The 17,385-nt window shown below is 44.4% G+C and overlaps 1 protein-coding gene across 3 annotated transcripts in view; it reads right to left on the bottom strand.

The window, feature by feature from the left end:
- mboat1 (membrane bound O-acyltransferase domain containing 1) overlaps positions 1-17,385 on the bottom strand; it is an 87,391-nt gene that overhangs the window by 56,935 nt on the left and 13,071 nt on the right. For 2 of the 3 annotated variants that reach the window (XM_033013668.1, XM_033013677.1), the window contains exon 2: positions 15,249-15,394. The exons of the other annotated variant lie outside the window; for it this stretch is intronic. In XM_033013668.1, coding sequence (XP_032869559.1) covers positions 15,249-15,394 — 146 coding nt within the window. The remainder of the gene's footprint in view (positions 1-15,248; positions 15,395-17,385) is intronic. 3 annotated transcript variants of the gene reach the window in all.

The raw sequence follows: 17,385 nt of genomic DNA, 5'->3' as shown, positions 1-17,385 counted from the left end.
CAGCTGCACCAACCACACACCAGCTACCTCCTCAGTGGCCAGGTAGGGTGCCCATGACCTCCCTGTTCTTAGTCCCTGATGCTGGCCTCAATGTCCTACACCACCACACTGATCACATAACACATCATCGCCCCAATCCTTGGATCCCCGCTCTACCATCTTTCTCTACCATCCCACTCCCCACACAGCATACCCTTATTCTGCTGTGTCCCTTCCACGTGTCTCACTCCCTCCCATCCCCGACCACCCCCAGCAGCCTCTGTCACAATTTGGTCGATGTATGGTGCCCATCCCAGGTCCCCGAACCTGGTCCCAGACAGCACACTGTCATCACCAGCAGTGCGCATTTCAGTGACAACAGGGATATCACTCAAGTTTACAGCAAGTTCGGGGACAGGCGGCAATTAAAGCTGTTTGTCAATGACAAGAATCATTGGCAACCATTGCTTTCAAGTTCGATGTAATTAGATGCCCAAAACTACCAATGCAACCTTCCCTTTGCCATACAACTCCCTCCCCCAACTGATCCGCAATTCCGTGTCCCTCACCATCTTCCAGTCCCGCCTCAAGATCCATCACTTCACCTCTGCCTATCCTTAGCCCCACGTCCCCCTCCCTTTTCATCTGTGCTTGAATTGCCTCATATTGTGTTTTGAATTGAATTCTGTCTTTAATTTGTGTACTAGTCATGTCTCTACTATTTATTTCATTCCCCTTACATGTTTTTCCTCTACTTGCTAAATTTTTGTAAGGTGTCCTTGAGACTCTTGAGAGGCGCCCATAAATAAAATTTATTATTATTATTATTATACATTTATCATCAGTACTTTGTTTTCCTGCTCCATTCATTACCCCAAAGGGTTTATTTTATCACTGCGATGTTACCTCTCAAAACTTGCACTCAAGTCATTTGCATCTTCTTTCCCCACCTTAATTTTCCTCTCTAATCGTTCAACAATCCATTGATTCATCACTCCTATTCCTCATTTCCTCTTTCTAAATCCATCACACAGCACTTTTCCAAATGTAGTCATATTTACCATTGCCTGCGAATCCCACCAACAATTGTTTGTAAACTGTTGAGGCCCCTTAACTTCACATTCTATTTTGCCTGTAAGGCAACCAAAGACATACGTCAAGAGCACTTGGACCTTTTAATGATCCAAAACATCATTGGATTAAAATACAAAACATCTGCATACTGACAACTTAAACAATTGAGCTCAAAGGCATGATCGTTATGTATCAAATATGTTTCTTATCAGTTATCAAGGTTTGTCTGCTGGAAAAATGATCTCGGATGATAGGTTTGCCTTTTGCTCTCAGAATGGCCTTTGTTAACTTCTGATCTGCAAACAATTTTTGTTAATCTCAGATATAAGGATGGAAGTGATTCCCATAAAGAAAGTTAAAAAGGAGCAGCTGAGTTAGACTGTGATGGAAGTTATTGCTCAAATACCTAGTGGTGTGCAAATGGCAGTAGACCGCACAACATTGTGCAACTGGGAATGAAATTTTAAACCTTAAGGTGTAAGAAATAATCAGCAAGAGTCAAGAAGGAGAAATAACTGGATAACCAAACACCCCATCCATCACATGTCTGCTTCTCCCTCTTGATCCCTCAATCTTTGGCTGTTACTTTCCAACCCCCACACCATTCCTCTAAACTACAATCCCTCAGTCCTTTCCAACTCAACCCTACCTTCTGGCCCAAAGTGTTGGAGTAACTCAGTGGTTCTGGCACCATCTCTGGAGGACATAGATAGGCAACATTTTGGGTGAGGACCCTTCTTCAAGCTCTGAAGAAGTCTGAAGAAGGGTCCCGACCTAAAGCGTTGCCTATCCACAACTTCCAGAGATGCTGCCTGAGCCGCTGATTTAATCCAGCACTTTGTCTTTTTTGCAAACCAACATCTGCAATTCCTTATGTCTACATTTGACAGAAAATCAGTGGTGGACCTGTATAAAGCCCAACTTTTTCAAAATAGAAAAACAAGGAACTGCAGATGTTGCAAAAAAGACACAAAGGATTTGTTGGTTAGTTACCTAAAATTGGAGGGGTCAATATTCATATCGTCAGTTTGTCAGCTACCCAAGTGGAAAATTACATGTTGTTCCTCCAGTTTGCATGTGGCCTCACTCTGGGAACAAAGGCACCCCAGGACAGAAAAGTCAGGATAGGAATGGGAAGAGGAGTTGCAATGGTGATCAACTGGGAGATCCAGTACGTCTGCCATGGCATTTAATATAGCATTCCTCTCATGAGCTTGTGGGAAATTTATGTGAAATACTATTTGATGGTAGAATGGCTACATTGGAGGTTGCAGGAGTGCACAAAATCGTACATAATTTTATCATTGGTACATTTGCATTCATGATGTTACTGTTCAAAGCAATAATAACTAGCTATAGCAACTCTGTCTATTTTCACATGGGTTTCCCGAAACGTTACAAGATCACATTTACATAATTAAAGTGAAATTTGAATAGTTCCATTAAAAAATCGTATGCAAACAAATTGCTTGTTCCTTGTCTCTTTATATTTTCTTGCACTCCTGCTAATGGATTCCATTTACTTATGAGAATAAGTATAACACCCTATGATGGAAAATTGAATCAAACACAACAGCAGTTAAGATAAAAATTGTAAATCTTTGATCAGTATTATAAAATGATATTCACTTCACACAAGAAAGATGGAAGAAAAGACTTGAAAGATTTGAATCCCTTCTCCTAACCACTATAGATCCCCTTTCTCTTGGGAAGTATTCAGTAAATCTATCCTTTTGAGTACATGTTTGATTGCGTCCCAAGATTTTTCACTGAGTCTCAGTGTCAAATGTTGCTTGACCATAACTCATACTGCTAAGTTGTAGGAACTTAGCAATACAGAAGTCCAAGCTGTTTATTAGGGACTAAAGCTTCTTTCTTAAGTTCTTGCACAATGATCTATAACTTAGGGATGCTTCTGTCCCCTCCACTGTAAACACACTAATAATTGGTCTTTACAATAGATTTTAAAAATCAAGTCTGTAATTTATCCCATCAGATAAAGCATAAATATGTTTAATTTGACACCTAATTCACTTTCATATCTTCAGTATTAAAAAAGTTATGGCTATTTTCATATTCGGAAATTAGCATCTTGTTTCCTATTGCTTTTTCATTGACTTAACACAAAAGCTGTGGTCGAGAACAGTCAAAAGCCCATAACTTTCTTAAAAATTAAGAGAACTGAAAGAAATGTTCAGTTATTATAGATTGAAGCATTCTGAAACAAATATGAAACAATCTTACTTAGATGACTTGAAATTAAAGCATATAATTAGTTAGTTACCTAATTGTAGCTAATTACAAAATTCAATTACTAGATCTAAACATCTATCCATTTCTTAAGAATAGATTAACATTTTTAAATAGCCCAAGTGTCCAACTAACATTCACACAATAATTTACAATATAACATAATTTTTAAATCTCATTGTCATGAGTTTATAGGCCAAATGGAAGGAATTTAACGTTTAATAATTGTAAATTAATGGCCATTTAAATCAGCTTGCAAGTGGGTTTTTCTGGAACGCGACCATTTGAAACATTGCGGTTGCGGTGATTTAGTCCCCCCTATCGGCAGCAAAAACACTGCCGGTTCGTACGGGGAAAAAAATCACCATTTCGCAACTTAAAATGTGAATTAAATGCATCTTAAGAAATACTTTTATACATATAAACAAACTACTTCCTTTTACCTGTCCCCTACGTAAAATCCGTCCCCGTTGTCGGCTTCAGAAGCTGATTTTGAAATCACTCTAGCGATTAACTTGTCGGGCGAATTTTTTAAAAGAACACACAGAACGGCCGTCGGAACGGTTCTTTAGCAAAAGCTTGCACTCCAACAAAATATAATCCAGGACCAGGTTGGAGAAAACCGCGTTTTAACCCCGCCCCCCTCAAACGCGCCAAAATCGCGCACACGGCCAGTGGCAGAATTGCAGCGCCGCTGAAGGTAAGTATTGTAACATACCTATTTACAAAATGTGGGATCATCGTGAGCATCAGAGTAACTGAGCAAGTACTTGCAGGGTCAAAGATGGCATGGAAAACCAAAACTTGCACCACTTCCAAAGCAAAATGCAGCAAGATGGCAAGAGGTCATGCTATGACGAGTATCAAACTGTGCTAGGTCTTTTGGTCCACCCATCTTAGAAATATGGTTTGAAGCATTTTAACAGGATGCATCACAGCATGGTTTGGGAACAGCTCCATCTAAGACCGCAAGAAATTGCAGAGAATTATGGACGCACAAACCAACCTCCTTTCCATTGACTCCATTTAAACCTCACGCTGCCTCAGCAAGGCCACCAACATAATGAAGGATGAGTCGCACCCTGGCCATTTCCCCTTCTCCCCTCTCCCATAGGGCAAAAAGTACAGAAATGTGAAAGTGCACACCTCCAAATTCAGAGACAGTTTTCCCCCCAGCTGTTACCAGGCAACTGAACCATCCTACTAACAACTGGAGAGCAGTCCTGAACTACTCTCCACCTCAATGGAGACTCTCTTTGATCTCTGATCGAACTTTACTGGATTTTATCTTGCACTAGACCTTATTCACGTTATTCCCTTTACCATGTATCTGTACACTGTGGGTGGCTCAATTATAATCATGTATTGTCTTTCCGCTGACTAGTTAACACGCAACAAAAGCTTTTCACTGGTAGACAAAAATGCTGGATAAACTCAGCGGGTGAGGCAGCATCTATGGAGTGAAGGAAATAGGCAACGTTTCAGGTCGAAACCCTTCTTCAGAAGAGTCGAAAATGTCACGCCAGTCGAAAATGTCAGTAGCCACCATAGACCACGGCAAGTCAGGAACTAGGTGCTGCAAAAGGGGCGCTTCCTGTTGATGTGGAGCCATGCTGTTACACACAACACAGGACTGTACCCTCTGGCGTATATAATCTGACATGGCAGGCCAGAAAAACATGCTCTTTGCTCGTTGCACTGTAGCTTCAGAATCTCCGTGTATGGCGTCAAAGTACTTCTGTGGGAGTGAAGCCGTGATCACTGCCTTATGGCCCTTTTTGATAACCCCGCCTTTAATGGCCAGTTTGTCTCGGACAAAAAAATAAGGCCGAACAGCAAGCTGAAGCGAATGCTGATTGCCAAACCATCCGTGATTGATGACCGAATTCGAGCATCTGCAGGGTGGCATCTTCAGTCGTACGAATCACCAAGGTCTCCAGATGTGAAGGATGAGTGAAATCAATTGCCATGACGTCAAATGTATCTATTTCTGATGTGTGTTGGGCGCTCGACCTCCTGGGAGCACGGGATAATGTGTCAGCCAGATATATGTGCTTACCCTGAGAGTGAGGGAGATATCATACTTCTGGAGCTGCAGCATCATTCTTTGCAGCCGCGCCGGAGCAGCATGTATAGGCTTGTTTAAAATGGTAACCAAAGGTTGGTGGTCGGTCTCTACGGTAACAGCCTTGCCAAAAATGTAATAGTTCAATTTCACACATGCAAAGACCACTGCCAGTAATTCCTTCTCGATCTGAGCATACCTCGTCTCCGTGTCCATCATCATCCTGGAGGCACAAGCAACAGGCTGCTCATCCTGCAGGCATGCTGCACCGAGGCTGTACTGGGATGCATCACAGGTCAAAGTAACAGGTTTATTGGCATCGTAATAAGCTAGGGTAGGTGGGCATGACATCTGACGTTTTAGAGTGTCAAAATCATGTTGCCGCTGTTTGTGCCATGTCCAGGCAATGTCTTGTGAGTACATTGCCTCAAGGGAGTCGAGATCTCAGTGAAGTTGGGAACGAATTTTCTGAGGTAATTAACCATGCCCAGAAATCCCTGCAACATCAGCGGGTGTGGACATTTCGCTAACAGCCACAGTCTTAGAAGGATCCGCCTTGAGACCATCAGCTGTGAAAATATGCCCCATGTAGCTCACCTGGTTAACATGGAACTGACATTTTTGAGAATGATAAATCGACAGCTCATAAGTCTCATAGACTGCGATAGCTCTATCCAGAGTTATTGCAGGATCTCAGACAAGCTTCCATTTCAGTTTGTCATTAAAAAGACCACATACCAACCGGTCCCTAATAAATTTGTCTTTGAGATCACCAAATCTGCAAGTGCCTGCAGTCTTCTTGATAGCACAAACAAAAGATTAAATAATTTTCTTCTCATTCTGGTATCTTGAGAAAAATTTCACACATTCGATGACTGGATTAGCTTGAGGGTTACACAACTGTCAAAACTTTCTCTTGAGACACTCCGGGTCATCCGGCAACTCAGCAAAGAGAGTGAAGTGCCCCGCCTTTGGTCAAGTTTGCCATGGGTGCAAAAGGCGAAACCATTCCTGGAAATGTTGCAGTATATCCTCCATTGCTTTACTGTAGATGATAGTTAATTTTTATAGCTTTATATACATATTACTCCTGCATGCTATATGATTGCCCTTTGGGTAAAAGCCCAAGAAGGGGGAATGTAGATCAAACAGTATTGCTGATTTGATCCGTGTTTGGTTTTGCAGCTGATGACCTGATCCATAATCCATGTCAGGTTTTCCACACCACCACCACCTCGTGGCATGCGGGTAGCCATGCTGTTTTTTAGTTTTAACTTATGAGTCTACAGAACTCATCTCGATGGTCTCTGTATGCATACAAATTAAAGTACTTGTTATGATATATAATGACTCTGTATCATAAGTACTTTGCACACTCGTTACACGTGACAATAAACTAAACAGCAACAAGCCGAAACAACTTTTAGGATCCTATATCAATGTTATATTTGTCGACATTCCTTAAAATTACACCAGTTAAAATTAAATGCATTGCAAATTTTTTTATATTTGATGGATAACAGAATATGAATCTATCTTCCAGCAAAAATCAGTTAAGAGCTTCTTCTCATGGCTGAAGGAAATCTCTCTACTTTATTGGAAAGAGTGCTGGAGCAGCTACATTCACATTAGAACCATTTGAAGCCTTTCTATCCCTTACAGATATCATTTCATATACTCTGGGCTTTCAATTATTTCCTGCTCACTTGCACTTGGCTAAAATAGCATTCAAGCCTGTATATTCTCCTCTTGCAAAATTCAGTAAAGAACTTCATTTAAAACAAACGTCAAGAGTGTACTAAAAATGAACTATAAATCCTGCAGGTTTTTGCTGGAAGGGCATAACCCTCGACATGGCAATAACTGACAATAACATAATTAAAACCAGAAACCTTTCTGTGAGAAATCTTGGTGCAGACTCACACCCTATTTAGCAGTGTTGCCAAGAGTAGCACTTCACAAAAAAGCTAGTGTTCAACAGGCTTGCAGACAATCATTGGGTGAATAACTATTACTTTCCTGCAAACAAGAACCTGTAAATGACATTTGCTCCCACATATCATATCCTTTTCCTCGGCTATCAATGGTAAGCTTTTATTGCTCTGCAATACCACAATGTTCTTCTCTTTTAAACTTGGACATTAAATAACAAGAACTGAAAGCTAATTAACCATATCAGTGAGATGTCTGTAGGTAAGCTATTGTTTACTTTGTATCCACGATAATGCTACAAAGAAACAGTTGTTGCGGCACCTAGTGGTGGGGAGGTCAGAACCCTCATCATTGGTCAGTTCGGTCACGTGACCACAGGGGTTCGTTCGCGGGCTTTTAAGGTGTGTCAGTTAGTCAGTGCTCCTTCCAGCAACAGGAGCTATTATTGTTAGTTCAGTCAGACACACGTACTTCACGAGTTTTGTTTCATTTTTATTGAAAATAAAAATCATTTTACTCGACCTGGCTGGCCTCGTATATTTGGTGACCCCGACAATCAGAACGTTTTTCGGATTTCTTCTCACCATGTACGCTGATGAGAACTTCGACGACTCGCCCACCCAGCAGAACGCGGTTGCACTTAAACTGCCTGTTTTCTGGGCGGCGCAGCCTCATGTGTGGTTCGCACACATCGAGGCCCAGTTTGAACTCCGCCAGATCGTCGCGGAAGCGACCCGCTACTTCTACGTGGTGGGCTCTCTCAGCCAGGAGACGGCCTCGCGGTTGCTGCCGTTTCTGCAGAATCAGCCCGCCGTTGGCAGGTACGAGGCACTTCGGGCTCGGCTGCTACACATGGACGGCTGAGTGATCATAAGCGGTCGGTTCTCATGAGTCAGATGTTAGCGCTCATGGATGGACACCAGCCTTGCCTATTGTTCGAACAGGCGTTCCTGGAGCAGATGCCCGATGACATCCGCGTGCTTCTCGCTGGGTCTGATTTCACCGACCCCCTGCAGCTCGCTGAACGGGTGGACGAGCTGTGGCTTGCCAAACAGCAGGATGGCGGTTCCATCAGCTTGCTGTCCACGCCGTCGTCACAGCAGCCTCGCCGGGCTGTTCCTCCCAGGGATGACTTCGCTGGCACGCAGTCCACCGCCGTGGTTCGCATTAAGCGGCAGTGGTGTTATCACCACCAACGCTGGGGTGCGGAGGCTCGCCGATGCCGCGCCCCCTGCTCGTTTTCGGGAAATGCCTCGGCCGATCGCCAGTAGAGGCTATCGTGGTCAGCCAGAAATCGCCTCTACGTCAGGGATCGCCATTCTGGGCTTCGTTACCTCGTGGACACTGGGGCTGAGATCAGCATCATACCTTCAACCAGCCTCAATACCCGTGCTGATAAGCGCGACCCTGACTTGACCGCCGTTAATGGCAGTCCCATTCGCTCCTAAGGGACTCGGGCAGTTTTCTTCGTCCTCGATTATCACCATTATTCGTGGCCTTTCACAATCGCGGACGCCTCCCAGCTCGGGGCCGATTTTCTGTGGGCTTTTTCCCTCATGGTGGACGTCCGGGGCCAGCACATCGTTCCTCTGGGGCCCCCCATCCTGCGGCCTCGGATCGGTGTCGGATGTGGCGTATGCTCCGATCCTGGCGAAGTTCCCGGAGATCCTGACCCCGCGATTCCACTCGGCTGCTCCTAAGCATGGGGTGGTGCATCGCATCCTCACCGCTGGCCCTCCACTGCATGCTCTGGCGTGCCGCCTCCCGCCCGACAAGTTGCGTTTAGCAAGAGAGAAATTCCAACAGATGGAGGACATGGGGATCCCCACTTCACATGTGTCCGGGATCACGGGTTGGTCATTAACGCCGCCAAGTGCCAGTTCGGTCTCAGCTCCATCTCTTTCCTTGGGCATCACGTCACCCCGCTACACCTCTTCCCGGTAAGGTGGAGGCGATTCGGTGGTTTCCTCGGCCGCTCACCCTCAAACGACTGCAGTAGTTTGTGGGCATGGTGAACTTTTATCATCGTTTTGTGCCAGCGACGGCTCGGATCATGCAGCCTTTGTTCCTGTGCCTGGCCGATAAGCTGCGGAATCTCGTGCGGAACGCCGAAACGGAGGCCCGAGGGTGCCAAGGAGGCCAGGTTTCTGGTGCATCCGCGGGCCGCTGGCCCCACTGCCCTTACCATGGATGCTTCTGATGCTGCTGTCGGAGGGGTCCTGGAACAGTTTATCGATGGTTGCTGCCAGCTTTCTTCAGCCGGCACCTACGCCCTCCTGAGCGAATTACAGTGCTTTCGACCGCGGGCTTTTGGTTCTTTATTTGGCAGTTCGACATTTCCGGTATATCCTGGAGGGCTGGACATTTACCGCGTTTACAGACCACAAGCCTCTCACGTTAGCCTTCGCGAAGGTGTCTGATCCCTGGTCTGCTCGTCAACAGCGGCAACTAGCTTTCGTTTCCGAATTCACCACCGATGTTCGGCACGTGGCAGGCAAGCTGATGGTGGCCGATGCTTTGTCTTGCCCTGCAGTCTATGCTGTGCTGTCCTTGGCCCGGGTTTGGACTATGGTGTGCTGGCTGCTGCACAACGCGATGGTGACGGGATGCAAGGATATCGTACTGCTGCGTCGGGTTTGGTGTTGGCCGATGTGCCGTTCGGCCCTGCAGGGATGACAGTCCTGTGCGATACTTCCACCGGCCAGCTGCGACCTGTCGTTTCGGCTGGTTAGCAGCGGCGAGTGTTCGACTCTATTCATGGACTGGCTCATCCTTCCATCTGGGCGACTTTTACATTGGTGACGGCCAAGTTTGTGTGACATGGCCTTCGTAAGCAGGTTGCGGCGTGGGCCAGGGCCTGTATCTCTTGCCAGACGTCCAAGGTCCAGAGGCATGTTCGTGCGCCGCTTCAGGATTTTGTGATTCCCCCTCACCGGTTTACTCAGATTCACGTTGATCTGGTGGGTCCTCTGCCGCCGTCTCGTGGTGCCATTCACCTGCTCACGATTGTGGATCGTTTCACACGGTGGCCTGAAGCTGTTCCGCTGTCCGACACCTCCGCTGTGAATTGTGTCCGAGTGGCGTGCCTGCTGACATTCCTACTGATCGTGATGCCCAGTTCACCTTTGCCTTGTCGGCCATGGCTCCGCTGTATGGTGCGCAGCTGCATCATACCACCGGTTATTACCCTTTGGCCTGGATAGGTGGACTAATTGCCTTGAGTGTTGCTGGGGATCCGCATGGCTCCCAAGGCAGATTTGGACACGTCTTCCGCGGAGCTGGTGTATGGTGCGCCGCTGCGGGTGCCTGGGGATTTCCTTCCTGCAGCTCGTGGGTCGCCCGCGCCCGCTTCGTCTGTGCTGGTGCGTCTGCGTGAGAAAGTGGTGGTCCTGGCACCCGTTCCCACTTTCCGCCATGGGGTCGTTCCTGCGTATGTTCTGCCGGTGCTTAAGAACTGCCCTTCTGTCTTTGTGTGCATGGACTCGCATCGGCCTCCGCTCCAGCGGCCTTTCCGGGTGTTGCGGCCTGGTGTCGCGACTTTTTGTATTGGATGTTGAGGATCGTGAGGAGATCGTGTCCGTGGCCCACCTCAAGCCTGCCCATCTGGATGTCGATAGCCCGGTGGTGATGGCCCAAACCCGTCATTGGGGTCATCTGCTGGCCACGCCCTTTTCCCCAGTTGCACCTCTTGTGCCTGTTCCCCCTAGTGTGATGGCCCCGCCTGTTCGCCCTGTTTCGCCTGTTGGCCCTGTCCTGCCATTTCGGCTGGTCCCGTCTATTCGCCCTGCTCCGCCTGTAGCACCGGTTGTGCCAGTCCCTCCTGTCTCCACTCGGTCTGGTGGTGTCATTCGGACACCCGCTCGTTTCCTTGCCTTGGGTTCTGGGGGGGGGGTACTGTAGCGGCACCTAGTGGTGGGGTGGGGAGGTCAGAACCCTCATCATTGGTCGGTTCGGTCACGTGACCGTGGGGGTTCGTTCACGGGCTTTTAGTAGGTATGTTGCAAAGCCTACCTGAAGCGTCTTTGAAAATCTTCCGCTGAGGGTGTGCGCGATTTTGGCGCCGTTTAGAGGGGGCGGGTTTAAAACGCGATTTTCTCTAGGCTGTTCAAATCGAAGATGTTCAGCCTAGTTAATTATTAACGAAAAATCGCTGGAAGACCCCGTCGCAAAAGCTATTATTAGGTTTAAAGGCCTTGAATAATAGTTATAGTAGTTTAAAAATCAATCTTTAAACCCGCGACCGTCAGCAACCGCATGGTCTCATAAAGAAAATAGCAGAAGGTAGGTTGTATATTTTTACATTCAAAAGGGCTTCTAAAGATCTTTATACAAAATTTAATATTGCGAGTAGCTCAATTTGGCCCCATTATATCGCGCAGTATTTTTCTCGGCATTTGAGGCACAAATCTACCGCAATGTGAACGTTCTAAACCAGCGCGTTCCACAGGGACCCACTGGAAAGCTGATTTAAATGGGCATTTATTTACAGCAATTGAACACTGAATTCTTTCCATTTGGCCTATAAATTAATGTAAATGAGATTTTAAAATCATGTTTTATTGTGAATTATTTGTGAATATTATTTGGACATTTAGGCTATTTAAAAATGTTAATCATTTATTAAGAAATGGATAGATGTTTAGATCTAGTAATTGAAGTCTGAAATTAGCTACAATTAGGTAACTAACTAATTATATGCTTTAATTTCAGGTCATCCAAGTAAGATTATTTTATATTTGTTTCAGAATGCTTCAATCTATGATAACTGAAAATTTCATTCAGTTCTCTTAATTTTTAAGAAAGTTATGGGCTTTTGACTGTTCACGATCACAACTTTTTTGTTATGTCCATAGAAAATCAATAGGGAACAAGATGCTAATTTCCGAGTATGAAAATGGCCATAACTTTTTAAATACTTGAGATATGAAAGTGAATTAGATGTCAAATTAAACTTATTTTTATGCTTTATCTGATGGGATAAATTACAGACTTGATTTTTAAAATCTCAAAATTTTGTAACATTGCTACTTTTAGGGTGTGTCAATTAGTCAGTGCTCCTTCCAGCAACTGGAGCTATTATTGTTAGTTCAGACAGACACGCGTACTTCACGAGTCTGGCCTCGCTACACAGTACAATATTTGGATTCCCCCGTCGGAGCCATAAATCCTCTTCAATCTTTAGATATTTTTTAAATTTGTCCTTAAAATGCTATAAATTAAGTCATTCTGTTTGCAATTAATTAATTTATTCAGATGTACCTGTTTTAATCCAATCCACATTCCAGGCTAAATGGCTGGATGAACATTTGTCTAACCTCGTCAAAGTAAGGGTTCATTGTCTGAAGAAGGGTCTCGACCCAATATGCCACCCATTCCTTCTCTCCAGAGATGATCCCTGGCCCGCTGAGTTACTCCAGCTATTTGTGTCTACTTTTGTCTAACCTCTCTGTATGCACTAACTATTAATCTGAATTATTCCTTTATTTCTGATTGCTCCCTATTTGTTATATTTGAGTTTGATGATTATATTTATGAATGGTGTATCTGATCTGTTTGGATAGCATGCAAAACAGAGCTTTGCACTGTACCTCGCTACATGTGACAATAATAAGCCTAAACATAAATAATCACTCACAAAGTGCTGGAGTAACTCAGCGGGTCAGGCAGAATCTCATAGAAACATAGAAAATAGGTGCAGGAGGCCATTCAGCCCTTCGAGCCAGCACCAACATTCAATATGATCATGGCTGATCATCCAGAATCAGTACCCCGTTCCTGCTTTCTCCCCATATCCCTTGATTCCATTAGCCCTAGGAACTTTCCCCAACTCTCTTGAATACATCCAGTGAATTGGCCTCCACTGACTTCTGTGGTAGTGAATTCCACTCAATATCTCTGCAAGGTATGCCTCTCTCTGCCTGACCCGCTGTGTTACTCCAGCACTTTGTGTTTTTTTTAATTGTAATTATAATTGTAGTTTTATTAACCATTTATTGCAAAGTACAAAGTATTTTTTGCAAAATACAAAGAATTTGATTTGCCATACAGTCATACCAAAAATAGGAACAAGACACACAACTACATAAAATGTAACATAAACATCCACCACAGAGGCTCCACCACATTCCCCACTGAGATGGATGGCAATAAAGTCTTATTTCTTTCCTCCTTTTGTAAACCAGTATATATGGTTCCTTGTTCCTAAATAATCAGTGCAAGTCCAAGAAGCTGGAACTTCCACACCGAACCTGAACAACCCTCTCACCAACGAGAGAGCAGTCCCGATCTCCTATCAACCTCATTGGAGACTTTCAAACTATTGTTAATCAGAGTTTACTGGACTGTATCTTGTACTAAATGGTATACCCTTTATCCATTGTCGATACACTATGGACGGCTTGATTGTAATCATGTATTGTCTTGTCGCTGACTAAATAGCATGCAATCAAAGCTTTTTACTGCACCTCGGTACATGTGACAATAATAAACTGAACTAAACTAAACTCACTTCCCAGTTTCTCAACAAGATAGCATGATACTTTCCACTTGGGTAACTTACAAGCCAACTATACGAACACTGAATTTTCCAATTCGGTGGGCACCCATTTCTCCCACTCTCCCGCCCCTCTTCCTGCACCCACCGCCCAACCATTCTCATCCACCCACATCCCTCCCTTTGTCTTCGCATTTTACTCTTCTTCTCTCTTTGCATGACCCCGATTTAATCTCCTTTTCATCTCTAGACTTTGTCATTTACTCCACCCATCTGCCAATCAAACCCCCCCCCCTCACTTATATCCACCTATCACTTGCCAGGCTTTGTCTTGCCACCACCTCTCTTTTCTAGTTTTCCCCACCCACCCCCAAACAAACCAATCAGTCTGAAGGGTAAAGAGCCGAAACGCCACCTTCTCCTGTCCCTCCACAGATGCTGCCTGATCCACTGAGTTACTCCAATATTGTGTGTTTTACTCAAGATTCCAACAACTGCAGAGTCTTGCACATCCTTTATACTCCCCATGTGTCCTGTAAATGTCTGCAACTTCATACATGCCTTTAACACAGGAAAGTAGCTCGAGGTGTTACAAAATGTGTAGAAAGGAACTGCAGATGCTGGTGTAAACCGAAGATAGACACATAGTGCTGGAGTAACTCAGTGGGTCAGGCAGCATCTCTGGAGAAAAAGGATGGGTGACGTCTCGGCTCAGGACCCTTCTTCACACTGAAAGTAGAGGGGAGGGAGCTGGAGGAAGGAAAAGGCCAGAACATAGCAGGGCCGGCAACAGATGACCAAGGAAGGGTGGAGCCCATAATGGCCCAATTGTGGGCTGGGGAAAGAGTGATAATGAAGGGATATATGGATACGAACAGTAGAACTAACAGGACGGCTAGCGTGAGGGAATGTAATGGTTACTTGGAATTAGAGAAATCAACGTGCATACCGCTGGGTTGTAAGCTGCCTGAGCGAAATATGAGGCGATACAAGTTGCACAGTCAATGCCAAAGGAATATGAAAAGGGGACAAACATCTAGATTAACATTGCACTAATGGATGACAGTGAAGTTCAGGAAGGGAATTCCAGAGCTCAAAGCCAGGTCAGATTAATGTGCAGCTGTTAGTTGGACGCCTGAGGAAAGATAGATGGATAAGGCTTCAGAGCCAGAGCAACACAGCTCTCCAATAACAATGATATTGGACGATCACACAAGACATGAACATGTGCTACCACCGAAAATATGCATCCTGTTACTGATTAATAAAATACATATCCAGTAATTAATTGGCACTTTTCATATTTAAACATTTTGAATGAATTGTTCAAAGTAGTAATATTTTGTACTTTGTATTGTATCAACTGCATTTGGGATTTCATTCATAAATATATAGTGGAAGTCTAAATGGTGAAAATAGCATGATCAAAATAAACGGCGCCATTTTTACACTTACCATCCAAAGCAGAAGATAGCAAAATATATACCAATCATTGTAACGACCACATGACGTACAACAGTCCCCGCTCTACTGGGACTGAGGTAAAGACGGAACCAGAAGGCAGCGAACAGGGCAAACAACTGACAGACTGTAAAATTAACCTGAAAAAAAAAGGAGCAGCTTGAGCAAACAATGGTCAGAAATTTGATTCCAGTTCTATTTATTGCAATGTTTTCTGATAGTCATGCAACGTGGAAATAGGCCCTTCGGCTCAACTTGCCCAAGCCGACCAAAATGCCTCCCCTACGCTTGTACCACCTGCTCACATTTGGCCCTTATCCCTCTAAACCTTTTCCTATCCATGTAACTGTCCAAATGTCTTTTAAATGTTATCATCGTACCTGCCTCAACTACCTCCATCTGGCAGCTCGTTCCATATACCCACCAGCCTGTACATGGAAAAAGTTGCCTCTCTCACCTTAAACCGGTGTCCGTGGGCTCTTGAATCCACTGCTCTGGGAAATAAAAACATTGGTGTATTCAACCTATCTACCCCCCTCATGATTTTATAAACAGATCAGTAACTCAATTTGTTGAGTATAAGAAACCCGCATTTGAAATGGATGATGCAACCACAGCACACAAAGTTACTATTCATTTCCTATTCTCTCATCAAATTATCTGAGTTACCATTCATTTAGGATTTTGAAGTGCTGAATAATATTGGCTTTCTACGTCCAGAAGTCATTCTTGAAAATGGCTGTTACTCATTCTCAGGAAGGAAAGTGCATCATCTAGGAGTCAGGGTCAAGGCTATGTTCAGGGGCTAAAGGTGGAAGAGGAGGAGGGGGGTGTTGATGCTCTGGGGCAGGGGAATAGGGCCCATGATCACAACTGAGGGATAACTGAAGGATTTGCTGCTCGGTGGACTAAGGGTATTCAGGGTTTGGGGAAAGGTGATCAGGGCTTCGCTCGTAACACTAAAGGATGGGATCGAAATGGGATGTGTTGGTGGGGATGCTGCAACAATTAAACATTAAGAAAGAGACTTATTTGAAAGAATTAACTGACCCATTTGGCATGGCGTTGGAAGAGTTGTTTTTCTCAGGAATGGCCAGTAATGGTTGCACGGGGTAAATCAGTTCACTTTTCCCCATGATGCTCCAAGACAAGAACAGTATATCGAGCAATGGGGAAGTTGTAACAAGTGTACAAGGACGACTCATTCTGTTGAGTGCCATGTACATTTCGCAATGTACAATGAAATTATCCATAAATAGTAATTTTCATATTTCTCTCAAGGAAAAAAATAATTTTTAACCGTATTTTGCTGGAGAAAATAAAACATTTAATTAATAGGATTTCTTGGCAAATATCCTAAACTCATCAAGCTTTAAAAGTAAAGAACCAATGCCAACCAAATGGGAGACAAAACTTTACATATTTAGTCAATTTTTTCTGCTCCACACATGCCTCCCCCTGTATCAGCCTACCCGATTAACATACCTACCTTCCAATCCTTGCAGCCTCATGTAATTATATTGAGAAAGCTAATGGCATGTTGGACTTCATTGCAAGAGGATTTGAGTTTAGGAGGAAGGAGGTCCTACTTTTGTACAGGGCTGATGAGATCACACCTGGAGTATTGTGTGCAATTTTAGTCTCCTAATTTGAGGAAGGACGTTGTTGCTTCACCAGGTTAATTCCCAGAATGGCGGAACTGACATATGATGAATGAATGGGTCGACTGAGCTTGTATTCACTGGAATTTAGAAGGATGAGAGGGATTCTTATAGAAACATATAAAATTCTTAAAGGATTGGACAGGCTAGATGCAGGAAAAATGTTCCCGATGTTGGGGGAAGTCCAGAACCAGGGGTCATAGTTTAAGAATAAGAAGTAGGCCATTTAGGACTGAGATGAGGAAAAACTTTTTCACCCAGAGAGTTGTGAATCTGTGGAATTCTCAGTCATAGAAGGCAATGGAGGTCAATTCACTGGATGTTTTCGAGAGTTAAATTTAGCTCTTAGGGATAAAGGAATCAAGAGCAGGAACGGGGTACTGAGTTTAGATGATCAGTCATGCTCATATTGAATGGGCCGAATGGCCTCCTCCTGCACCTATTTTTCTATGTCTCTGTTTCAGGACAGA

The sequence above is a fragment of the Amblyraja radiata genome, chromosome 2, assembly GCF_010909765.2.
Source record: "Amblyraja radiata isolate CabotCenter1 chromosome 2, sAmbRad1.1.pri, whole genome shotgun sequence".
Taxonomy (NCBI): Eukaryota; Metazoa; Chordata; class Chondrichthyes; order Rajiformes; family Rajidae; genus Amblyraja; species Amblyraja radiata.
Note: the sequence above shows the minus strand (reverse complement) of the source record. Positions and strands in the feature narration are given on the sequence as shown.